Source organism: Rissa tridactyla, chromosome 14 (assembly GCF_028500815.1).
Source record: "Rissa tridactyla isolate bRisTri1 chromosome 14, bRisTri1.patW.cur.20221130, whole genome shotgun sequence".
Taxonomy (NCBI): domain Eukaryota; kingdom Metazoa; phylum Chordata; class Aves; order Charadriiformes; family Laridae; genus Rissa; species Rissa tridactyla.
In genome coordinates, this window is record NC_071479.1 from 9118342 (window position 1) to 9144517 (window position 26176).

A 26176-nucleotide genomic window follows, 5' to 3' on the forward strand; every position below is an offset into this window, starting at 1 on the left:
GGGCAGCAGATGCAGCCGGGATTCCCCAGGGGATGTGGCAGGTGGGGGGAGAAGCTCCGCAGTTGGCACAAGCAGACACCGGCGTACCTGGAGAGATCCCCAGGGGCTGGAAATCAGTTCTGCTCAGGCACGGATTTACAGGTGGATTGAAGATGGATGCATCAAGACAAACCCAGCTGAGCTGGGGCCAGCTGTTCCCCTGGTGCCCGGCTGCCTGGCCGGAGCCACCAGGCTTTGGTGGGATCACCAGCGCCGGGCAAGGAGCAGTGCCGCATCCCGGGGAGTCCATCAGCACCGGAGGGAGAAGCTCTCCTTGCCGTTCTTGCAGCGCAGCGTTGTGATAAGCTATCAGCTGGGACTTGTCAGTGGGCTCCAAACGGTATCATCGCAGGGCCTGTCACTAGAGGCTCTTTCAAGTGTCACTTCCCAGCATTAATTACCAGGGATGGCAAATCGGATGAAGATGGAGCGTTTCGGCTCGCCCTCCACCTGCCTGCGCCGCTCGCTTCCCTCGCGTGCCGGGCAGTGATGGATTTGCAGGTGCCGGGTCGTGCCGGCGGCGGGCGCTTCCCATCGTTCGGGATGGGTGCATCCCACACCGCTGGGCTCGCTCCCCCTTTCCACGAGGAAGAGCGTGGGGTTTTTTTCTTCCCCAGGTGGAGCTTCTGGATGTATCAGGGGTGCACCAGATGATTCTGCAGCGCTGCAAAACGGGATAGTCCCTGGCCAGGAGGTCGAGCAGCACAAACGTTGTGCAAATCGTGGGCGAGCAGAGCACGGATGAACGAGCCAAACTCTCCTCCCAACTCCGAGGCAGTGTTCTGCTGCGATGCGGATGGGAAGGATGCTCCCGCGTGGCACCGGAGCATCTGAAGTGAAGCCCAGCGCAAACAAAACACGGGAGCAATGTGCTGAATAATGACATCTAGCAACAAGCGCGTCTGAGTGATAAAGTTAATGAAATTACAGGTTCTGACCTGATACCAGGCTCTGCTGTGGGTAGATAAACAGCAGGGCAAAGATGAGATGTTTATTTCTCCCTAGCTGCAGCTGAAATCTGGATGCGCTGTGCAGGGCCATTAGCATTATTACTGTTATGCAAAATCATTTTTGACTTGGGGGGAGGGAAAAAAAAAAGAAAGGAAGGAAGAAAAATCTCCCAACTCCCTAGAAAATGGAAAGCTGACAAAATTAGAATTGCAGCAGGAGCACAAACTGACCTGGTGACATTGCACAGAGCCCAGATGAATTTAGACCGAAGAAAAATCTGAGGCAGTTTAAGAAGAAAATGTAGTCTTTTTTTTTTTTTTTTTTATTAATATAATAAAATGAAATGGAGCGAGGAAGGAGGCAATTGCTGGGCAGTCCTAACTAGCCAAAAGGATCCTCGCGGTTTTGGGTTCTCTCTGGCAATCAGAAGGTCTCTAGGGCTTTGTACCCCATGGGTGTGTGGTGCCGAGGGGGGTCTGCTGGTGCGGGGTGAGGTTCCTGGGGTCTTGGCCATCACTGGGGAGACCCCTGTGTCCAAACCCAGTCCTGATGTGTACACAGTGTTCCGCTATTAATGGGTTTTGGATAAATTAATGCGGGTGATGTCAGTGTCTTCGCTGCCTCCGGGAGCCGTGCCTCAGGTCTCTGGGTAGTTTCCAGTCCATGCTCCTGATGATTTCTGCTTTCCTGCCTTTCCCGAGCAGATGGCCTCAAGCTGCAGCCCTTTGGGAATTCCTAGCTTGCTTTTGTCTTTTAATATACCTGTCTCGCATCTTTACCGACATGGTTTCATCCTGCTGCAGCAGGAGCCCTTTGCTTCTGTCCATCGAGTGGCCCCGGTCTATCGTAGGCAGCACCGCTGCGTTCCCAGATGGGACACGTTGGACGCCCGGAGAGGGAGTTAGCAAACGAAGGCAGATAAAAATCCAGCAAGCCTGAATGTGGGGTTACCCCCGCGTTCCCCAACGAGAAGAATTTGCCAAACCAAATCTCTGAGGATCAGTGAGAAGCAGAACTTCTGCCGGGTGAAAACTGAGGAGAAAATAGATGTCAGACTTGAAAATGGAGTATCTGCAATTCCAGTCCTGCAACAAAGGACCCATCTTTATTTTCTCAATTTCTTTCATGTTCAAAAACAGAATTTTTCAAGCGGGCCTTTGTGCTGGCTTCACAGACTCTGCAGTCTGGGTATGGCCTCCAAGTCTAGACAGGAGACAGGACTTATTACTGATGGTACCAATGATTAATGCCATAGGAATATCAAAGGTGTAGTTGTGCAGTCATCTTGAATTCGTATCTCCTGGACTTTCTCCTCACCTGCTGTGTTAGGTAAAGCTCTGAAGTTTCTCTTCCTTAATCCATGGATGCTGTTCTCTGTAGTGATAGCGAGAGGCTTTTGAGCATGCCTGAAAGATGCTCTGGCACCTAGAGCAAACCTGGAGATGTAGATCCAGCTCCACTCTGCCACTGGCTGCTTTGGTAACCCTGGTTGTGTTACTTAATGGTCTGGTCCTTGACTGAGTTGTAGAGTGGAGCCGAGCGAGAGAGCAGACAGGACAACACAAGGAGACGCTGAGAACTGCTAATGTAAGGGGTTGTGGCCCCAACAGCCTCCTGCCAAACTGCTCTGCGTGCTACGGTCCAGGAGAAGAAGTTCTTTATAATGAGGATGATGAGACACTGACCCAGGTTGCACAGAGGGGTGGTGGAGGCCCCATCCCTGGAGACATTCAAGGCCAGGCTGGATGAGGCTCTGAGCGACCTGATCTAGTTGAAGATGTCCCTGCTGACTGCAGGGGGGTTGGACTAGATGGCCTTTAGAGGTCCCTTCCAACCCAACACATTCTATGATTCTAGGATTCTATGGGTTTTGGAAGGGGAGACAAATGGCCTAGGTTTGAGATAGAAGGGAAGGGTCCTGGTGATGAGGCAAGGGAGCTTCTTATGCCACCCACCAGCACTGGAGCAGCTGTTCTGGTGGCCACATCTCAGCCATCATCTTCGCCTCCCAGCGAAGACTCCTGCAGGGCAGAGGTAAGGCAGCTCTCTGGCCCGAGGTCGCTGTGTCAGGGCTGGGGAAAGGGATGTCTGAGGGCCGAGATGTGGAAGAAGAGGGCAGGTAGTTAAGCTGTGCCCTAGAGCTGCTATTCTTTACAGAGATAAGAGCTCTGCGGTATCTTGGTGGTGGGATTTAAAGACAGGGTGTGAGGTGATGCCCTTGTAATGGGCAGCGTGATGGTGTTCTCCTCCGTGATGGAGAAGGGAGGGCCCATGGGCAACGGGAGCAGGATGACCGGCCTGATGTTGCCATCCCTGAGCTGACACCCAGCGTCCTCGAGGGGACATCTCACCCGTCCGGGCTCGTGGCTGCTGCCGCGGGGTGATCCTGGCTGTGCTGGGCTGTGCCGGCCCTGGGGCTGGGAGCTGCTGCCGTTTGCTCTGGTAGGCAGAGGCAGTGACACCGTGAATCCCAGCATTAACCAGAGGCTTTCTGAGCCTTTAATAAATAAAATGATGACTTAACGTTTGCTGGGCCTGAAGGGTAAAATGGGACAGTACGTCAGGCCGGCATCTGATGTGTCTTGGGGCTCTGTCTTCTTTCCAGTGACCTGATGGGATCATGACCCTCTTTGTACGTGATCAGCTTTCCCAGCTCTAATCCCCGCCAACTCCTTGCGTAATTTACAGAGACCTTTGAAAATGTATATTCATGTTGCCTGCCAGTGGAAAGTGTTGGGTTGGTTTTTTTTTTTTTGCTCTGTTTTTTTTCTCAGTCGGCTATTCCTGGCTGAAAAACCTGGCGCAAATTTCAGCTTTAAAGAACTAAAAAACAATGAGGCCCAATAGGGGAGGAATTGGGTCCCAGTTTGGGAAAGCATTTAAGCATGTGCTTAGCTAATGTCTCTAGTTGTTAGAGAAATTAAACTTGTTTTTATGTCCCGCATGCTTAATTCCAGCTGATTTGAGTGCATTAATGCAATGACTAGGGGTCCCAGCTGCAGAGGTTACAATGAACATGCCGTTGAATCCTTCAGTTTCGTGGTGATGCCAGCTCCGACTTCAGTGTTGATTTGAAAATGTCCATACCTGCCAGGGAAAAGCTTTGCTTTCCAGGGAGATAAACGCAGTCATAATTAATATATTAATTGCCTTTTGAGATCTGAACGGAGAGCTGCCAGGCTGGAGTTTTAGGTTTTTTTGGATCATCCTGTCACACCGAACTGGTTGCCTTCATCCAAAATTCGGGTTGTCCCCATCAACGTGGCGAGAGGGAAGGATGGTCTCTTGGCCTGGTGGCCCTGTGGGACATGGTGCCCCTTCCTTACACCCCCCAGAAAGTGGCCTAAGGCAGCATCACGGATGCATGGGAGCGTGCCCAGGAGGTCTCCCCAGCGAGACCCACATCCAATGTGCCTCCATGCCTTCAGTAGCAGGTCAGAAGGGATGGGGAAGCTCACCAGGGCTGGTGGCCCCTTCTGGTCCTGCATCCCCCTGGCCAAGGGGGGTACTGTGCTTAATGACTAATTAAGGCTTGAGCATCTCTGAGGCCAGTAAGGGCCCTTTCTACCCTGCAGTAAACATTGCTGTTGAGAAGAGGCTCGTAGGTTAGATTTCCTGATGCGTTTTTCTTGGTTTTCGCCCCTCCTTTTGCCATATTCTGTTCATAATTTCATAAGACAGAGGAAGGAAGAAGCAGATGGAAAAGCTGCTTCTGATGGTGCCGTAGGGAATGGAAGAGAAAAGGGGTGTTTAAATATGCCCGCATTTTGCTCAGCATCCCATAGGGATGGCGGTTTCGGGAAGTCCCCCTGGTTTATCGCCATTTTGCGAGGCTCGGGTTGGTCTCGCCCCGACGCGGCACGACATCCCATGTGAGAAGAAATGCCCTTGGTCATCCCCTCTCCCAGCCACAGCTGGGTGACTTGCAGCTCCTCGGGTCAACAACGGCTCTTTTAAGGTGGGCTTTTGCTGGGTTTTGTGAGGCTGCTGACGCCTGGTGGAGACGCCGTGCCAGTTTTGTGTGCAGTAGCCCTGATTCCCCAGGTGTCCAAAGTGCTTTTCGTCCAGGCGAAATCACAAGCTCACGGAAGATAAGCTGTGAAGTTTTGGCTGTCCAAGGAAAACAAGCCATCAGGAACTATATTTATATAAATGTCAGGCACGCATTGTTCATCACTTTGTGCATCACTATGAATGTTTGATAAAGCACTACATTATTTAAGGCGTAGCTGGGTTGTAGGCCAGTTGTTGACCAGGATTAGCTTTAGCTTCGAGATGATTTTTCTCTAATGCTTTTTTTTTAATTTTTTCTTTTTGCCTGATGCAGAATCTAAAAAAATAATATGGTGGCTGCTTATTCCCCTTAGGAGACCCTGAGGGATCTTGAGTGTCCTCACCTCTCCTGGGTTTCTGTGCTGGGTTGCGTATTGCAGCTGCCTTGTGTGCAGTGCAGAGGACCTGGGGGAGCTTCAGTCCTTTCATGGTGCTGGTGTGGAGCAACCATGGGGGCTGGGATGAAGAACAATCCCGCGGTGTTGCCTTTTCTGCTGGAAATAAATAGATGCTGGTGAGGGCTTGGGCAGCCCCTGGGATGCGTGGCTCAGATCTGAGGCTGCTCCAGATGCCTGCATGAGAGCGGTGGGTTCCTCTTGGTCTGTGATGCTCAGCGCTTCTTCACCTTGACTTCTAGCAGCATCGTGGTTCCGCCGGTCATGTGTGAGATGTTCTCCCCATCGGTCCGTCCTGGGGTCGAGGGTTTTATGGGGAGGGGAGCAGGGAGGGCAGCAATAGCACTAGCTCTCCGCTCTGTTTGCATGTCCTCCTCCTACCGGTCGTGTTTTACCTGGCTACGGCACTGAGACAGTTAGTTTTGTCAGCTGGCTCCTAAGGAAGATGGATCGAGGCCGGGCACCTGCGCTGATATTAGGTCTGTAGGCACCTTCCAGCCCCATTCATCATTAGGCAGTGACCTACCCGAAGGACCTGCGGGAGAGGAAACTTATTAACAAGGTGCTTCAAATCAATCCTTCCTGACGGCCCCGCTGAGTTACAGCGTTTGCTGCGACTCAGCCACCGGGTCCTGCGGGGTCTGGCCATGCTCGGCCTCACTGCCTCGGCTGCGTGGCTTGGAAGTGGTTCGCTTTTGATAGCCTGGGCTCTCCAGGTGTTACACCCAGTTCCAGGTCTTCTCCTGAACCAACAAAACAGCTCTCAGCAGCTTCTTTCCTGCCTGGATCTGGTGGTTGGTCCCTGCCACTGCAGGGGGGATCCTTGGGTGGTGTTTGTGCCATGCATGCACGGCTGAAGCTTCTTGGCCCCATTGCAATACGGGGTTTTGGTGTCTTCCCCTTCTCCTCCAGGTTAATGTTGCTCCTTTGTTCTCCCCGGCACATGGCATGGAGTTACCAGTACAGGGAAAGGGTATCCCTTTGCCTGTTGGGCAAAGAAAATTTAATTTCCAACTAGTAAATTCATTCCGCACCTTGCTGCCGAGCAGGGAGTTGAGTGATGGTTGAGGCTGGAGGGGGTCCACCATGCCACCTTTCCCACCCACGTTTGCCAGCCGTTGCTGTTCCCTGCCCATCCCTGGGGGTGCTGGGACTTGTGCACACTCACCTGCCTCCTGCCTTACAGACGCCGAAGAGCCGCTGCCTCCAGGTTCATCCTCCAGTGGAGGTTCCTCAGCCAGGTGGGGATGGGGCTTTCTCCTGCCCTCGCTGGGTCTCCCCCAGCTGGCTCCCAGTGCGGTTTTCTCCTGGTTTTGTGGAGTTGTAGGAGATTTGCGGTGGAGAGAGGGAGCTGGAGGTCAGCATGGTGCTCTTGAGCCGGCAGCTCTCCTCCACGCGACATTAGTCCAGACTTCTCCATGTGCCCATTAGCAGCAAATCCGAAGCTTCCTCCAGAGTGTTCTTATTTAACTTTTCAATTATTTTATAACTTGAGGAGCATTAGCTGCTACTGAGGGTCTGCCCGTCTTCCCTGCTCCTCTCTGCTCACTGTGTGAGCGAAAATGTTATGATGTCTCATAAAACAAGGTAAGTTTAGGGTTTTATTAGAGTGGAGAAGGTGGGAAGTAGAGTCTCTGGTGGCCTGGACCTTCTCGGTGCTGGGGCAGGGGGAGGTGGGGCAGGCTTCACGCACAGGGCTGCGTCCCATGGCCAAAAGCTTTTCCTTGAAGAAGGAGAAATGGGGTAAAGAGATAAATGTCAGTGTTCTAGAAAAGTCTTTGCCCCATGGAAGAGCTGAGGGTTTCCTAGTCGGGAGCAGCTCCTGGGAAGGTCAAACCCAACTGGTAGCAGCCCAAGGAGCGCAGAGACCTGTCTGCTTTTGAAAGATGCTCGCAATGCAGAGGTGCGAGGCAGAGGTGGGGACTGTTGGACTGTGGCTCTTCAGTGTTTGATCTTTCACGACGTGTTTGTACTTATATTGCATTATCTTAATTACCAGCACAGGAAATTGGGAGCATGGCAGGGAGAAGGGAAAGGAGGAAGACAGAAAGGCAGGGAAAGTGCGGAGTGACGAACAACTCACAGCCTCCGTCGATGGGGCTGTGACTGTGGTTGGAGTTGGAAATGATGCTATTAATACAATGCTTATTCATTTCCTATAATAAAAAAATGGAAGTGCTTTGCAATTACCCAATTCCGAATGAAATTAACATTCCGTGGCATTTTCCAGTAAACGGTTAGTTTGCACACATGAGTGGAGGCAATTAGCTGGGAAGCGATTGAGCGCCGTGACTGGGGAGAGGATGAGGAAGGGTCGGGGCAGCCGGTGCTGGGAAGGTGCTTCCGTGGGCTCCGATGCCCCATCCCAGAGGACTGGGCGTTCCCTTGGGTCCTGCCGGTTTGAGTAGCAGCTCACCTGGCTGCAGCAAGGACAGGAGCTCCAGGTATGATCTCCGGCTCTTTGTAGATGGGGGGGAAAAGGCAAAGGTTTGGAATAAAGAGGAAAAGGAAAGAGTGGGTGCGTGCTCAGAGAGGTTGTGGGGTGTCCTGGTGCTCCCCGTGTCTCCATCCCCATTGCGGGATGCTGAGCCGACGTTGGGTCTCCATCCCCTTCCCGTGCTGCACGCCAGCCTCTCCCGGCATCCCCCCTTCCCCATCACGCACCCCGAGCTTTATTAAAATCCAATGGAGACTTTCTTTTTTTTCAGATTTGTTAAACTACTGAAAACTCCTGATCCTATCAGTGGCTTTTTTTCCCTGCCTCATAACAGATAAGGACTGTGCTGGCTCTGAGCCCGGAGCGGAGGGTGGTGGAGAACAGGGTAGGGAAGCAGTCATCTCATGAATATATGAAGGAGGAAAGTACATTTGTTCAGTTTCCTTCAAAGGAGACATCTCAAATAAAACTTTATCTTGTCTTCTGCTACCCTCCCCCTCCAATTTGCAATTAAAATAAGATTTTTACTTATAGAAATCTATTTTTATAGTGAGAGATTTATTAAGGTATATAATAATCTGTTAATGTATTAATACCTGAGTATTAATAGCTATGTTAAAAAATGTATACGTTTTCTATTTTAAAACCCAACAAAAAGGGCCGGGAGAGAAAAGAAAGGAAAAGTCGAGGTGGAATACGAGCCTGTTTTCAAAATGCTCCCAGGTTCCCATATCGCTGTGTGGCTGTGTCTGAAAACCTCTCTGTGTAAAAGAGCCTCTTGGCGAGCGGTGGATCCTCCCTCGCGCGGCAGCGGCAGGCTGGGCTGGGCTGGGGGCCAGCTCCGGCACAGCGCACCGTGCCACCTCTAGCATTTCCCCTGCTGGGTTCGCCTAAGGATGGCTCGGAGATGTATGCATTACAGGCGGTGCTCGGTCCCCTGATGTATGGGTATGTGTGGTTATTTGTGCTTTGTTATGATGTTTTTATATATATATATATTTTTTAATATATATATCTCCATATATATATGCTGAGTTGATTGCATCATGCAGCCAGCAGCTTCCCAGTGTTTCTTGGACACGTTGTGCTTGCACGTGGCATAGTATCTTAAGGGGGGCTACAAGAAAGCTGGGGAGGGACTTTTTAGGATGTCGGGTAATGGCAGGACTACAAGGAATGGATTAAAACTAGAGATGGGTCGATTCAGACTGGATGTTAGGAAGAAGTTCTTCACCATGAGGGTGGTGAGACACTGGAACGGGTTGCCCAGAGAGGAGGTGGAAGCCCCATCCCTGGAAGTTTTTAGGCCAGGCTGGCTGGGGCTCTGAGCAACCTGATCTAGTGGGAGGTGTCCCTGCCCAGGGCAGGGGGGTTGGAACTAGATGATCTTTAAGGTCCCTTCCAACCCTAACAATTCTATGATTCTATATAGACGAATGATAGACTCATATGATGTGGACTAATGGAGAGCGGGGGACCAATGGGGGCAGAGACTCTTGCTGGAGGGGTGGTAGAGGTGTTTGGTGGCTGGAGAAAGAGACGGCGAGGTGTTCCTCATGTCTTCTCATATCCACTGTGCTCTGTGGCAGGACATCACTCTCCAGTTGTGTTTTCATCCTAACATGCGTGAAGCGGTTCTACAAATCTCTCCCACCGTCATCGGTTAGGCATCGGTGTAATTACCTAATTTTATGCTAGTAAAGCTCTTTGCTTTCTGGAGCTTAGTACCTTCAGGGTGGCACTGTTGGAAATCAGTCCACATTCCAGTTTCAGAACAAACACTGTTGCTTATTTCATGCTTCGAAAAGCAACAAACACCCATTATTTAGAGCTGGTGAGAAAACGCCCATTATTTAGAGTTTCCACCATGTGGAGAACTTCCAGTGTTGTGAAATTTACACTCATCCCAAGTAGAATCAGAAAGCTGATTTCTTTAAATACTTTGTAGAATAGAAATTTCCAAAACACCGGTCCAGAAAGAACAAAATGTGGTTATTGAAACTCAGGCGTTCTATTTGGAGGGAACAATGATATAACGTTGTTAAATCGTGTTACACATACCCGATGTTGACATGGTGTGTTATGGACGTGATGATGCATTAGACCTCTTGAGCCAGCGTCAGTCGTTCTCAGGAGCGCACCTTCCCCTGTGCCTAGAAAAAGCGGATTATCTGAAAAACCACTGGAAGCAGTCGGTGAGAGGGCAGGCGATGGGCATGGGGAAGAGCTGGTATCTCAGACGAGGGGGCTGCGTCCTACACGTGGGCCACGGGTGCCATTACGAATGTGTGCACAGGTTGGGAGGTAAAACCCCCACTAACCTTGACTTCTAATTGTAGCCAAACTTTTCCGTTTGTTCCTTAATTGAGTTTGATGTGTTCTTGCAAAACACTTTGATTCCGACGAAGCGGCGCAGTCAGTCGAGCAGCTCTTGAGCTGCTCTGTGAGTTACTCCTCTCTCCAAAACTCTGGGAGCATTTTAAACCACTCGTAACATTGAGGAATCAATAACAACTTGCCCTCTGACACTCAGAAATCAAAGAGAGGGATGGGAAAATTAGATGCTTAAAAACACTATATTTTTTAAAAATATGTTTTACTTAATACTTAGTGTGGGAAGCTCTAACAGAAGCTGCTGTTGCCTTTCCAGTCTTCCCCGTGCAGCTGTAGGAGCGTAGAGGCTTTGTGAGGAGGACAGGGATGGTCATGGCTCCAAGGACTGAAACTTTAAGCCCAACGCCAAAGCCAGGGAGACCCGGGGAAGCTGGCGCCTTTGCAGACTTTAAGCCTCACCGTTCTGTTTTGATGAGCTAGAAAAACTGAGCCCTGGGGCCGTCCAGCTCTCCCAACCACCTGGCAACACCACGAGGTGTTGAGGTTGGTTTGGAGAAGAGCTGCTGGTCTTGCCCTGCCCCACCGGCATCCAGCGCAGCATCGCATGGGGCTGCTGGGTCCTGGGTGGATATGGAGTCTCGGTGGGGAGCAGGAGCATTGGCTTAGGCTGATGGCAGTTCTACAGCTGCTCCACTGGGATCCTCCAAGGCCACGTCTGGAGACCCTAAAATATCTCAGCGAGGTTGAGGGCTGATTACCAAGGGCTATGGAGCACTTCCATTGCCACTGGCTCCATCCTGGCTTCCCAGCCTCTGCTGGTTGCACAGTCAAAGGGGTTTTGCAGTTCCTTGTCCCTTGAGCTGGACGCTTGGGAATGTCCTGGGATGGTAGAGGCACCATCCAAGCGTAGCCAGTAGAGGTACGCAACTAGTAGGTCTTGCAAGTACAGGTGGTGCGTGTTTGCGCTGATCCAGGCCTGGGACTGTGTTTTGGAGGATCCCTGCTGGCCGCTGAAGCTAGTGAGATACCTGTTTTGGTATCTCCCCAGAACAGCCCCCCCATACCCAGCTTTGTGTCTGGGAAAGGTACTGCTCTCCTGGCTGCTCCAGGAGTCCCGCAAGCACCAGAACGAGCGCTGTCACTTCTCATCTCTGTTGCAATGTATTTTTACCCAAACATCACTCATATTGTTCAGTTGATGACTTTTTTTCTGTTGTTGCAATTTTTTAAGCCAAACAACATATTTTCCCCCCGCAATTTGTGCCAGCAAAAGGGATGGGAGAAAGAAAGAAAGGCTATTGGTATGAATTGTTTTGTGGGAGATGTGCAAGCGAGTAGGGGAGCCATAAGGAAAACACATCGCTTTCAAAATAGCGTCTGGGGGTGGACAGGAGGGAGGTGTACGATGGGAACATGTAGTGTGCTTTACAAAGGTACGGTGACCTTCAGCTGCGTCCTTAAATCGCTGCCGGAGATGGAAGCTGATTTTGCAGAAGCTGAAGAGCCTCGAGCTTCCTCTGCTTCAGCTTGTTCGTGGGGTTGTTACGCTGCCGAAGGCCCTCGCTGTGGGACGGGGTGAGATTGAGATCATAGCGTCGTGCTAAACCTCGGGGTGGATCTCACCACCTCTGCCAAGCTGGAGAAACTCTCACCGCGGTGACGGAGATGTGGGCTCAGTAGCCCCGATGGATTTATCTCCTGGAAACCGGGGATGGGAGAGAAGGCGGTTTGGCAAGCTCTACTCAAGGAGAGGACAGCCCTATCGCCTCTAAATCTGAGTCGTGTTCGGACGACGTTGGGAGGAGCCGGTGCCGAGGCGCTGACGATGTGGCTGCATCGTGCTGGGGAGGGGAGCAGCCTGCGGGTAGCGCGGCAGTGCCGGAGCCGCCGGCTGAGCCCCTGTTTGGTATGTGCAGCCCAGGCGGGTCTTGCAGGGCAGAGCTGGGGTATATAGGTGGGCTTGAGCAAACCTTACAAAGTTCAACAAGGCCAAGTGCAAGGTCCTACACTTGGGTCGGATCAATCCTCGTTATCAGTACAGGCTGGGGGATGACGTGATGGAGAGCAGCCCTGCAGAGAAGGACTTGGGGGTGCTGGTGGATGAAAAGCTGGACAGGAGCCAACGATGTGCGCTGGCAGCCCAGAAGGCCGATTGCATCCTGGGCTGCATCAAAGGAAGCGTGGCCAGCAGACCCAGAGAGGTGATTCTGCCCCTCTACTCTGCTCTGGTGAGACCCCACCTGGAGTGCTGCGTCCAGCTCTGGAGCCCTCAGCACGAGCGGGACATGGACCTGTTGGAGCGGGGCCAGAGGGGGCCACGAAGATGATCTGAGGGCTGGAGCCCCTCTACTGTGAGGACAGGCTGAGAGAGCTGGGGGTGTTGAGCCTGGAGAAGAGAAGGCTCCGGGGAGACCTTAGAGCCCCTTCCAGTCCCTGAAGGGGGCCTACAAGAAAGCTGGGGGGGCCCGTTTGCAGGGACGTGTAGCGACCGGACGAGGGGCAATGGTTTAAACTAGAGCAGGGCAGGTTTAGATGAGACATGAGGAAGAAGTTCTTTACAGTGAGGGTGGTGAGACACTGGCCCAGGTTGCCCAGAGAGGGGGTGGAGGCCCCATCCCTGGAGACATTCAAGGCCAGGCTGGATGAGGCTCTGAGCAACCTGATCTAGTTGAAGGTGTCCCTGCTGACTGCAGGGGGGTTGGACTAGATGGCCTTTAGAGGTCCCTTCCAACCCAACACATTCTATGACTCTATGATAGAATGAAATGGAGCGGAATGGTGTAGTGTGGAATGGAATACAATGATGTAGAATGGAGTGGAATGGAATGGAATGGTGTGGAATAGAATGGTATAGAGTGGAATAGTTCAGTTGGAAGGGATCTACAACAATCATCTAGTCCAACTTCCTGACCACTTCAGGCCTGACCAAAAGTTAAAGCAAATTAGTAAGGGCATTGTCCATCCCATGGTAGCACTTCTTCCCATCCTATTCTTTTAAAACTTTGGTGGAAGATGGGAATGCCAGGAATGCCAGGCATGTGTGCAGTGCATGTGTGGCAGGGCGGTGCCTGTGTGCGGACTCGTGTTTGCCATGCGGTTATGTGATGCCCATGGAGACGTCGGTCTGGGTGGGTGGTGGGTTCCTGCCCCTAGCTGTCCAGGCTCAGACGGCTGACGATGGTAATCCCTGGGTGGCATAGCCCAGGTGGCAGTTGCGGTGGATTGTCTCTCTTTTATGGATGCCTTATAGCGGCCTTCCAGTACCTAAAGCGGGCCTACAGGAAGGATGGGGACTCCTTATCAGGGAGTGTAATGATAGAACATGGGGTAACAGCTTCAAACTGAAAGAGGGTAGATTTAGATTGGATATTGGGAAGAAATTCTTTGCTGTGAGGGCGGTGAGCCCCTGGCCCAGGTTGCCCAGAGAAGCTGTGGCTGCCCCATCCCTGGAGGGGTTCAAGGCCAGGTTGGACGGGGCTTGGAGCAACCTGGGCTGGTGGGAGGTGTCCCTGCCCAGGGCAGGGGGGTTGGAACTGGATGGGCTTTATGGTCCCTTCCAACCCGAACCATTCCGTGATTCTGTGATGTGGTGGACCCCCCCATAGCCAACAGGGTCCCCGCTGCCTCAGGGAGTGCTGTGTCTCATGACGTTACAGTGCATTGGTTTCTCCTCCCTCCCTTTGTCATGGTTGGCAGTGCGTGAAGGGTCCTCCCTTCATCCTTGGCCCCTGATGCTCAGTCAGTTGAAGCCCGACTACCTTTCATTTGTCAACAAGGGTTTTCTCCATGCTGGCCATGTCGAACTCCACTTCCTGAGATCGTGTTGACAAGGGTTTTTTCTTTTTTCTTTTCTGCTTCGTCCCCCCCCCCCCATTGCTCCAAACACCGGAGCTCAGGGGCATGGAGCGGCCAAGGATGTGCTGGCGCACAGGAGCTGTGCAAAGCACTGAGATGCACCAGCTTTTTGCTCCCATTCCCGGAATAAGTATTTGTAATGGCATCGCAAATAGCCAGTGACCGCAGGGACCCTCTCCCCGTGAAGGTAACACTCCCCCCTGCTTTTGGTATTTGCTCCACTGAGGAATGCCCGAGCGGAGGCCTCTGGATGGATGTGCCGAGCGCGGTGGCCAGATGGGGTATGATCACGGCGGTGCTAATTACTCCCATCAGCCGAGCAGGGACCACGAGAGAGCTGCGACCTCGCCGTGTTTTGTTGCTAGCTGAAGGCATGGCCCTCTCCTCCTCCCCCTCCCGCGCTCTCCTTCTGGCTTCCTTTCGGTAAATAAGCCTCAGCCGCGCGGTTCCCGAGCTCCCGTCTCTCCTTGCACACGTTATATATCGCACAGCCCCGAGGTTCACATAACTTGCCATCTGTTCGCAGGGAGGCCCTGCTACGCTTGCTCCCGGGTGAAGGAGCTGCGGGGACGGGCTTCCCCCTGCAGACGTGGCAGCGGGGTGCTGAGCTGCAGCATCCTTCCCTCCCGCAGCATCCTTCCCTCCCACAGCATCCTTCCCTTCTTCCCTTCCCTCCTTCCTGCAGCATCCTTCCCTTTCCTCCTTCCCTCCCCTCCTTCCTGCACGCCTCGGAGGAGCCCTGCAAGAGAAGGGCTTGGGTGTGTGGCATCCGAGGTGGCACTTAGATGCCCTTTGGAGACCTCTCCCTGCTCTTGACTTCATTATTTTTTTTTTACCCCTGCGATGCTGCTTGCTGGGGCATCCAACACCGCAGGATCCAGCTGTGCCTGCCGTAAATGTAGGGGGCTTTGGGGAGCTCTGCCTTTGATCTGTGGTGCCTGGGGTTGAATAATTGGAAGATGTAACATAGCTGGTCCCCTAGAGCTCTCCTGAAATGGTTCCCATCTTCGGTGCTTACGCAGGCAGAGGTTTTGATCCACGTCTTTCCGTCGCCCGATGTGGCAGTACTGGGTGGATGGATCCTCTCCGGAGCCTTTCCGATGCACCCGCAGGCACGGCAGCTGCTCTGCTTTTCTCCAGGATTCCCCCTCCCAATGACCCCGGCAGATCTCCATACCTTCTCTGCAGCCTGCGGGAGTAGAAATGCACCCTGGGGGTGGTCGAGAGCCTCTTGCCCCTGGGGAAGCCGAGGACATTGCCTTTGGGATTTAGAATCATAGAATGGCCCAGGTTGGAAGGGACCTTTCAGATCATCGAGTCCAACCATCAACCTAACTCTGACAAAACCCATCGCTAACCCGTATCTCTAAGAACCACGTCTGCCCGTCTGTTAAACACCTCCAGGGACGGTGCCTCAACCCCTTCCCTGGGCAGCCTGTTCCAGTGCTTAATAACCCTTTCAGTGTGAAAATTTTCCCTGATATCCATCCTAAACCTCCCCTGGCACAACTTGAGGCCGTTTCCTCTTGTCCCATCGCCTGTTCCTTGGGAGCAGAGACCGACCCCCCCTGGCTACCCCCTCCTTTCAGGGGGTTGCAGAGAGCGAGAAGGTCTCCCCTCAGCCTCCTCTTCTCCAGGCTGAACACCCCCAGCTCCCTCAGCCGCTCCTCACAAGACTTGTGCTCCAGACCCCTCACCAGCTCCGTTGCCCGTCTCTGGACCAGCTCCAGAGAAGGAAGAGGGAGCTTCTCCATGGGCTGGTGGCACGGGGTGGTCGGGGGCTCTCCCCTCCCTGCAGCATGGGTGGCTGTCGGAGGAGTCTGCTGCAGACTCCACACATTTAAGTCAAATCCTTGTCTAGCGTTACAAATGCCTCGTCCTGCATGGCCGCCTTCTTATTTTGCACTAAACCAGACCCTGCCACATGCTGCGAAGGGAATTGGAGTCTGTGCTCTGGAGCAGTTACGTGCCCTGTGCTCGCCGGGTGCCCGGGGAGCTCCACACGGAGCTGATGTGTCTCTGGACCCGGGAGATGCGGTGGGTGATGCATCCTCTGTATCTCCCGGCAGGCTGGGGAGCTCCAAGGCACTCGCTCATCCCATATCCGAGTGGGATGTGGGGTGGCTACAGGGCCAGTGATCCCTGTGATCCCTGCCAGCACGGAGCACGCCGTGGGCAGGGGAGCTCTGGGAGCTGGGCAGAGGGACTTGGTGACGCTCGAAACGGAGACAGGACAGAGGTTATGTTCGGCTAATGAGTTTATTGAAGGAGCTGACAGAGGCCAAACCGTTTGTTAAACCTGGGAGACCTCTGTGGCCTGCAGGAGGACAAACCTTTTGATCCTGAATTTCATCTTCGCTCTTTGCGAGTGGATTCATGATTTCCCATAGCCGCCCGTTGTGCGGGTGGGTGGCGAGTTTTGTAGGACAATTCTGAGGCTTTTTTCTTTTTTTTTTTTTTTTTTTTTAGCATTTCTGGGTAGGGAGTGTGTGAGAGCAAAGGAGAGGAGCTGTTTAAATGTCAGCAAGCTGTGACGTGCGGTGGGGCGTCACAGCAAGCTGTTTCCTGAGCTCGGGTGCTGCTGCCCAGCCTGGGACCGCGGCCCCTGGAATACCCCAGGGATTCCTGCTGCAGCTCGGGCCATGCCTGCACTGGCTCTACATCGTTCTCCCGGCTCCCACCCCAGCCTTGGCCATCGCTCCGTAATCCCAAACTGGCCTACTGGGGAGTACCTGACCACCTCAAAAGGCTGCCAAGCCTGGGGTTCGACTCCAAGCTCCCAGGGCAGAATTAAACCCAACCCGAAGCCATCTCAGTGCTCGGGGGGTGCCTTTGTGTTTGGAATCCTTCAGGCTGTAACTTGGATAAGGGCACGATGCTTCCAATTGCCCTGCGTGCACCTGGGGGAAGAGGCGAGGAATAATCCAAAATGCTGGAAAGCAGCGTGAAAAATGCAATTTCCATAAACTCACAATTTTCTAGTTTCTGTGGTTTTGCTAAGACTTGGAACGCGCTGGATGGGTCCCCGTGGGTGACTTCAGCAGGTCAAGGCAGAGGTCCTGCCCCCAGGACTCTGCTCCGGCTCACGCTGTCCTCCACGAGGAAGGGGTTGTACGGGCAGTGGGGACATGGTGGCCCGGTCGTTCATTAACAGCAGTCCCTTTGCCGGTGTTGCAGCTCCCGAGGTGACGCAGGAGACGGTGGAGTCCCTGATGCAGAAGTTCAAGGAGAGCTTTCGCACCAACACGCCTATTGAGATCGGGCAGCTCCAGCCCGCGCTGCGCAGCACGTCCATGGGGAGACGGAAACGCCGGAGTCGGCCCCGAGGTAGGCTGCCACCGTCACCGACTGCTCCTCTATGTCCTGGGTTTGGCCACAGCCAAAAGAGATGGGCTGGGGAGGAAGGCAGGAGCTCCTCACCCTTGCTGCTGCGCGTGGGGAACCCCAGATCTCCTCCGTGACCCCACACCAGCATCTTCTGAGTGGTCTGGTGGAGGTGCTTGGGAGTGGTGTCACCTCACGTCCCCCCCCCGGGATTTATTCAGGTCTACAGTCCCTGCCAACTGCCCCGGCTAACTGAGGTTTGGTAGGAGTGAAATACAGTTTCTTGGTAAATTTTTCTTTTGGAGGAAGGGGTGAAGTTCACTTTGTCTGTAGCTCGCATCACTGGGACCTCTCTTCGTTGCACTTTCCTGGTTCTTGGGGTTTTTGGACTATCTTTTTAGGGGCCACGTGGAGGGTGGGAGCAGCGTTCATGGCTCTAAAGGCTGCACTGTGCAAAAGTGTGCTGGGGGCTGCTGAGTTTTAGTGGTAGCCTTGATAGCCATTGCCAGCTAGGCTGGAGCAAGAGCAGGAGGTTGGCTGGAACAGCCCCATGAGCAAGATTTGGTCCTTGTGTTGCCTCTTAGCAAGGGAGATTGCCTCCTTCTGTTGCTAGCGGTGCTTAAAACGGTAATGGCCGTGGGTTAAGTGGTGAGTGCCGAGGGTTTGGGTGCAGGTTTCCAGCTGAGGAGGAAGAGGAGGAGGCATCAAGGTCCCTCTAGGGATGACGGGCAGGGGGGTCCCTTGGCCATGGTCTGCCCCACGCACTGCGGGTCTCAGTGGCAGTGTCGGAAACTGGGCAGAAAATACTTTTCTTTGTTTACTGTTGGTTTTGTTTTTCATTTATTTATGAGTCTGAAATGTGATCTTCTATTCTGGATACATTTTCCTGCAACACAGGCCTGGAGAGAGCTTTTTTTTTTTTTTTTATTATAGCTCTGCCCATAAATTATTCACTTAGTGTGAAGAAAATGTTCTGACTCTTTAACTGGTTTAAATTATTTGGTTTGTTTTTTAGTAGTTATTCAAATACATATATCTGTATTTTAGCGTGCGTGAGTGTGGGTGTTTTGGGGTCCACAGTGACTGTCTGGTGCAGTTTCCCTGAGTCCTTGCTCTAGCCTCATTTTTTTTTTTTTGGTTTTTATTTCACTTTTAAACTGCCTGAAGGCAAGAGGGCTTTTGGTCACTAATGGAGCAAGTCGATGAATCCTCGCAGCTGAGCTTAGGAGGGGACGCGGTGCCCAGCTGCAGGCAGAGCCCCCCGCTGCTGGGAGCAGAGTGTGGCCGCGAGCCAGCCTGGCTTGTCCCCCGTCTCTGGGGACATGCACCCTCCGTCTCCCACCGTCCCCGGGCTGGAGCTCCCCTGCCTCCCCACAAATCCCCATCCGTGCTCCAAGGCAGCAGGAGGTCTTCTCCACGACCGCTGACCCCTGGTCCCTCTGCCCGTCAGCGGCTACGGCCACAGTCAGTGATATCAGGACATCACCAGAGTCCTTCGTTGCCCTCCATTTCTGCCCAAACTTGTGTTTCCTCCCTATGAGGGTTGGAGACTGGCTCGTGCCCAGTATCTCTGCTTGGGATGGGGAGCTGAATGTCCCCTCCAACTGCCATGCAACCCACTCGTGGTGCTTGGCGAGGTCACCCTCCGTCTCCCCATCATCATCTCCCCATCATCCCTCCGTCCCTCCATCCACCACCGCCCAGGCAATGCTCAGCCATTCGCAGTTGAAGCAGGCTGTCCAGCAGGTCCCCAACAGCAGGCTCGGCCAGACCCACGTTGGAGAAAACAAATTGTCTCCCTGAGGGCTCTTATGCCCTTCCCGGTGGGGAAGGGACACCCCGGGAGCCAGAGCATGCCCAGCTGCCTGGCCACAGCCCTACCCCGCCGTGCCGGTCGCTCTCTGGCTGTCTCCTGGTGCGCTGGGTGAGCTCCAGCAGAAAGGAAGAGGGTGGCAGGAAGGGAAGGATTCGGGTTAGCTGGGAAGGTGCTGCCATGGCTCTTCCCTTGTCTGCACCGGGGCAGGATGGGGATGTCGGTGCCCAACCTGCTGAGGTTTCCTCGGTCTCTGTTCCCATCGGTTGCGTGTGCTGTCGGTGACAGTGGGGAGCTGGTTCTGCCCTTAATTGCCCAAGGCATAACGTACCGCAGGGGTTCAGGACGGGACTGTGACTTTGAGCATCTCCACCTATGGGAGCCCTCACCAGCACACCCTAAAAAAGAGATTTTAAGGTCTCAAGCGTCAGAAGTGAGTGAGCAGCCCCAAAAAGCAAGCCAGTTCCAGCATCTCCAGTGGAGATCTCACTCCCCAGAGCCCCATCCCGTCCTCTTTTCCTTTTAATTTAAATTTCTCTTCACTTGTGAAAGCTGTGGCCGGGCTCTGGAGGCTGTACCCACAGCTTTCCCCGTGCCTCTCCCGTGCTGGGGGTTTTGTTTTTAGAGCCTGTGGTTAATTGTCCCTCTGGCAGGCGAGCTATCAGACATTAAGGTTAAACGATGATATCACAACTCACGATGTTTGCATTTTACATCCAATTGCAAACACGAACCCTTCGCCTCATTAGTCCTTTGCAATCCGTGGGTCGGTTTTTTTTTTCTTTTTTTTTTTTTTCTTCTCTCCTCCCCCTAAATGAAATTGTCCGTTTGGGATGCATTTATTTCCTCCTAACAGCCGTGTGACAGTTCCACTGATGGAGTTTGCGTCCAGCTTTGTTACTGGGTAGTGACAAGTCAGCCTGACGGATGCATGTGTGTAATTATTTTCTCGCGGTTCGATTTAATTAATGCTTAACCTCATCAGAGCCCTGCAGCTGGAGCGCTCTCCCTGCAGGAGCCGTGCACAGCAACAGGATTTCCTCCTTTACGGAAGGGCTCGGAGAGGGCTCCCGAGAGCTGCTTCTGCAGAAGGGTGGGATAAACCAACCCAGAAAACAAACAGCCCTCTGCCCCAGCCCGGCAAAAACAAATCTGGGATGAGCTTTTCCTTGCTTGGCTTCCCTGCACTAAGTGCATTTAAACTGCTGCCTATTGCTTGTCATTAAATCTGATTCTGCGCTAAGTGTTTCTAACAGCTCTGGGAAAAGGTCATATTTTGCTGAGAAGATCGACTTTAAAAAAAAAGAAAAAACAACAAACAAAACACACCACCCTCTCCATTTACAGTACCATATAGCTTTATTTTGCCTAATGCCTTTTTCATATAAACTTTCTCCCCAAACACTTTTATCGAGTGAAGTGCATTTAGAGTTTATAAATAATAAAAGGAGAGTGAGGATGATAAGAGCCGAGGTGCAGGAGGGCGGGGGCTGGAAGGAGGATGTCTCCTCTGAGGGCTGGCAGCGCTGGAGGGAAGGATGCTGCTGGATTTACTGGTTCCCAAAAAGGAGCCAGGCTGGTACCCGGAGCATCCCAACCCGGCTGCATTGGAGCGGGGCTTAAACTGGGAAGCGATGCCCTGAGCGATGCAGGGATGGAGGGATGCGGCTTTGGCCGCTGGACCACCCTGCACCCGCCCCAGGGGCTGGGGGAGTTGTTGGGGGTGCGGGACAGGAGGTGGCCTTGGGGGAGGCCGGTTTGCGCAGAGAGGGGGTCTGGTGCCCTCTCCTGGGGCAGGCCTTTAAAAGCACCCTGGCTTTGAGAAGAAATAAGCAATTAATAGATCCTTCTGCCTGAGACGGGATGCGCTATTTGTCAGGGCCGCGGCTGCTTGTGCTTTAGAGGTCTTGGCTGTGCCATAAGTCATCCAAAGTTACCCCAGGGAGGAGAACCCTCTGTCCCACGGTGCCCTCGGATCATCACATTTTGTTGGTGAGGCAATTTTGGGGTTTAGCTGGGACCTCTCACCTCATCCGAGTCAAAGCATCAAGTCCAGCTCCCTGAGTCGCTCCCCAGTGAAAGGAAAACCCTTCCCAGCTGCGCGAAGGCTGCAGTCTGAGATCACGGGGATCCCAGTTTTCCACAGTGGAAGCCGTGGGGCCGTCACCTGGTTGTTCTACCAGTGTGGTTTTTTTGGGCACAGCCAGAAGGAAAAGGGAAGATCAACGAGGAGGAAGAATTTTCATCAGCTGAAGCCCGTGTGCGTGCGTGCGTCCCCCTGCTGCAATGACAAACTAGAGCAGAGCACGTCATCTTTTAAAGTGCTTTTTTTCTTTTTCTTTTTGTGTGCATTGACTGGATACATTTCAAAAGAAAATGTTTGCCTGTTTGTTTTTTTGTTTTTTTGTTTTTTTTTTTTTCCTTCTCTAAAATTGCTTCTAATTTACCTTTCTCTGGCCGCACTTGGTTTTTCAGTTGGGGTAAATTAATTAAAGTGAAAATGTCCATTTAGCTAATTGTATAGCCCTGCCAGCCCTCGGTGCAGGAGCCTCGCCGCGATGCTGGGGAGGTGGGGAAGGGGGCTCCTCACCTGGTTTTTACTGGGAAGGCTGGGAGCAGCGGGGCTTGCTGAGCGCCCGGGAGGCTGCGTTGCACGGGGCAGGCGTCCCGTGGAGGTTGGAGCGAAGCGAACGCGGTCGAGCGGGGAGGTCGTGGGTCTTTGAACGCCGCGGGGTGTGCAGGGTTTGGCCCTTTTTCTGGAGGGGGAGGGATGTAGACAATCCTTTGGCATTTGGCAGTGGGGCTGTGGGTGCGGGCAGGGGGATGCGCAGGCACAGGTGTCACACAGTGTGACAGTTTTGGGGACAAAATGAGCTTTTATTTCTATTATAACATGCAGCTTGTGAGGGATTAAGTATCTGAGGTCAAGGTGGCCTCAAACAGGAGTTACCCAAATAGCTCCTGTTACTTATTTCTTTATTTTTAACTCAGCTTTGATCCTTTTTGCATCCACAGTTGTTTGCCTGAGATGCTCTGTAACCTCCTGGCTTTGGGGAAGGGATTTAAAATGTCAGGTTTGCTTTTTATTTTTTTTTTTTTCCCTTTTTAATGACAAAAACGCACCTTTAAAAAAAAAACAAAACAAACAACAAACCACACGTGGCTTTAGCTAGCAGAAAGTCTTTAGGGATGGTGGAGCCTCTAATCACGGAGTTTTTATTTCCTCGGTGTCCCCCTTGGACAACCACCGGCTTTAATTACGCCCTAATGAGAGGTGTTTGCCTTGGCACCCTGCTAAATTAAAGCTGGGGGGGGGGAGCTTCCAAACAAACGCCCTGCCCCGGCTTGCGATCTATTTGAAGGGATTAACGAGTTTGTAAATCTCCAAACAGGATTAGAGGCGAAAGCATCTTTTTTGAGCTCCCCCTCCTTGCCCGTCCCCCCCCCCCGCCCTCCTCCCCACCTCCTGCCCCAACGCCTGGTCCCCAGGCGTTGGGGCAGGAGGCGGGGAGGAGGGAGGGGGGGGGACGGGGACGGGCGAGCTTTGTTTTTTCCTCAAATCTAAATAACAGGAGTAAAGTGGGTGTAAAGGGGATGTAGCTCCCCGGGGGGAACCGCTGCAGAGAGATGCCGGTGGGTTACGGGGACCCAGCGGGGCGAAGCTGCTGTTTGTCTCTCTTTTGAAGCATCTTATTCTGCTTTGTGATCGGTCCTGGTGATTGGGATCTTTTTGAGGATCTTTTATTTTTTTTTTCCTCTTTTTTTTCTTTTTTTTTTGTTTTTTTTCCTGTTACTTGGTGGTTTTTTCTCTCTCTTTTTAAAAGAGAAAAGGCGTGCTGGGCAGGCAGGGCTGGTTGGCTTTAGTTGGGTGCTCTCCCTGTTTCGTACCCATCAGCGGCTGCATGGGGATGCTCTGCTGTGGGCATCCTCGGCCCCATCCTTATCATCCTCCACCTGATCCTGAGCATCCTCGGCCTCATCCTTATCATCCTCGGCCCCGTCCTGAGCATCCTCGGCCTCGTCCTTATCATCCTCCGCCTGATCCTGGGCATCCTCGGCCCCGTCCTGATCATCCTCGGCCCCGACCTGATCATCCTCAGCCCTGTGTCCAGATCAGCAGCCTGTCACCGAGGTGGAGCTGGTCCAGGAGGTATTGCCCCAAGTGCGAACCATCTCATAGGGATGCTTCAGGAAGATTTTGGGACCCGTTAAAGATGAAATCAGATTCACAGCGGGATCAGTTCAGGATCAGCGCTCCTGCTGCCTCGACTGGGCTCTGGGACCCCCAAACCCACCGCCAAGATGTGTTCCAGCATCCTTGATAGCGTGAAGGGGTAGAAGTGCATCCCTTGCTGCCGTTTCTCTGCCCTAAGCTCGTGTTTCCGAGCTGACCTCTGCCACTGCGTGTTGGGTCAGAGGAGACGTTTCCGCTGCGCGCTGGGGACCTGCGCCGGGTCTCCCGACTCCTGTATTTATACATCCTGCGCAGTGCTGGGTAATCAGAAAATGCAATATCGCTGTCACCAGCTCTCCGAAGACATCCAGCCTGAGTAATTTAACATGTCAGCGCCATCCATCACGGAGGCGCAGCCGGCAAACAAACACGGAGCGGCCGGAGGGGGGCTGGGACGGGGGCTGGTGGAGTGGCTGCTGCCTGCGCTCCCTGTCCGCCGCCTGCGCTCCCTGTCCGCCGCCTGCGCTCCCTGTCCGCCGCCTGCCTGCTGCCTGTCCGCTGCCTGCACTGGCTGCCTGGTCATGTCAATGGGGTACAAGAGTGGAGCAAGCATCAGAGATTGCTGCCTCTGCCCACCCCCAGCCATCTCCCTGCCCGAAAGGGACTGTGTCTGGCTCATGGGATGATGGCAGAGGGACATGCCATGTCCTGCCTGTGCAGGCAGCGTCCAGGTCCCTCTCCCAGGCGGAGGAGAAGAGTTCCGGCGGGGGGAAAACCTCCCGTAATGGTGTCTGTTTGCCCATGGCAGTGGGGACGGGCGGCAGAGCCGCAGCCCTGGCCGGTTGCCCAAGGGTCTGCATTAAAAGCCCAGGTTAATTAAGATTTTCCTTGCTGATGTGAATAAGCCTGATGGGTTTTACCGCTCCGCTGTGCCCTTCAAAACCCCGGTCGCTGGGTGCGGGTGTATCCTGAAGTATCGCTGTGATGGCTCTGAAGGTGGGTTACGGTTTGGGGTCTATAAACCCCCCAGACACCATGTCCTGGCACTAAATGCCGTTGTGTGCAAGCACTGACTCCTCCTGCCGCTTTCAGGAGGAAAAGAGCTGGCGGAGCCTCTTCCTTACCCCCCCGTACAGCCCCCCCCCCGAGGGCACTGTGTGGCCAGGTCAGGGCACGGAGGGGGCAGGAGCCACGTGCCGAGCTCCCGGTGTCCCCCCTGGCTCCCGCCAGCCACCTCTCAGTGCGGTGATTAAGGATTTCAGAGGGCAGAAGGCACTGCTCGTTTTCTGTTCTCCTGCCAAGAAGTGAGGAAATTGTGCTTCTGCCTAGAATAAAGGATTTTTTAAAAACAGTAAAATATTTTAATGGCAGTTTAAAGGGCCACTGTCAACCCCCAGAGGCCTCTTTGCTTTAAGCTCAGCGAGGATTGAAGGACTTCTGCCAGTTAAGAGTCTGTGTCGCTTTTTAAGCATCCGTCGCTCCTTGGTGGGTCCAGCAGCCGAAGAGACATGGGTTTTTCCAGCATCCTGCGCCGGCTCCGTCTCCAGGAGGGAGATGCCGAGTAAACCAGGAGCCAGCTCAGCTCCTTGCCACGCTGTGGGCAAGGGACGGGAGCTGCTGGCCATCACGGCGAGCTGCTGGAGCCAGATGGGCCAAAGCGGGTGCTGAGGGAGGGATGCCAGACCCTCACCGTGCAGCGGGGGCCCCCCAAGTGCTGTATTCCCCCCGACGCTGCTTAGCTCTGCCGGGTTAGCTTTGACGCAGACACCTAAAATTCACTGTACGTCACCGTGTAGGTGTCCTTGGGGAGAGCAGCTTCTACGTTGAGAGGTTTTCTTTGTAAATACATAGCGATACATTTGTAAAATCTATTCCTGGGGGTAGAAAGCATTTTACATTCACATCGTAATTGGCACCATGGAGTCTTGATTCTTGACAATAAGAAACCAGTGAAATTGTAAATGGGCAAAAGTCCCTGGTTGTTTTTGGTGACCCCGAGCAGAGCACCTGGGCCGGGAATGGTGGATGCCGGACAAACCCGGCAGCTCTGCCGAGGCTCTCCCCGCTGCTGCCGTCCAGCCCCGCTGACAGGGCTGATTTTCTCCCCTCTGTTGCTTGCAGGTGGGATCGGGTTTGGACGTGCCAAAGGCAACTCTGGCTCGGAGGCGGATGATGAAACCCAGCTAACCTTCTACACGGAGCAGTACCGGAGCCGGAGGCGAAGCAAAGGTACAAAATGATAGAGGCGCTGGGGGTGGTGCACATGGGTGTAAGAGGGAAAAACATGGTTGAGCACCATGACGTTTCTGTGGGTGATGCTCTCTGATACTGCATGAGTCTATGAAGGACCGCAATACCGTGTGTGGCTCTGGAGTCCTCAGCACAAGAAGGACACGGACCTGTTGGAATGGGTCCAGAGGAGGCCCCGGAGATGCTGGGAGGGCTGGAGCCCCTCTGCTGTGAGGACAGGCTGAGAGAGCTGGGGGGGTTCAGCCTGGAGAAGGGAAGACTCCGGGGAGACCTTAGAGCCCCCTCCAGTCCCTAAAGGGGCTCCAGGAAAGCTGGGGAGGGACTCTGGATCAGGGAGGGGAGCCATGGGACAAGGGGGAACGGTTTTAAACTCAAAGAGGGGAGATTTAGATGAGATCTGAGGAAGAAATTGTTCACCCTGAGGGTGGTGAGCCCCTGGCCCAGGTTGCCCAGAGAAGCTGTGGCTGCCCCATCCCTGGAGGGGTTCAAGGCCAGGTTGGACGGGGCTTGGAGCGACCTGGGCTGGTGGGAGGTGTCCCTGCCCAGGGCAG

General features: G+C 53.4%; 1 protein-coding gene across 1 annotated transcript in view; it reads left to right on the forward strand.

The window, feature by feature from the left end:
- ASTN2 (astrotactin 2) overlaps nucleotides 1–26176 on the forward strand; it is a 373499-nt gene that overhangs the window by 101827 nt on the left and 245496 nt on the right. Inside the window, 2 exon segments of the mRNA XM_054220714.1 lie at nucleotides 17242–17391; nucleotides 25497–25604. Of these exon segments, the coding sequence (XP_054076689.1) occupies nucleotides 17242–17391; nucleotides 25497–25604 (258 nt within the window).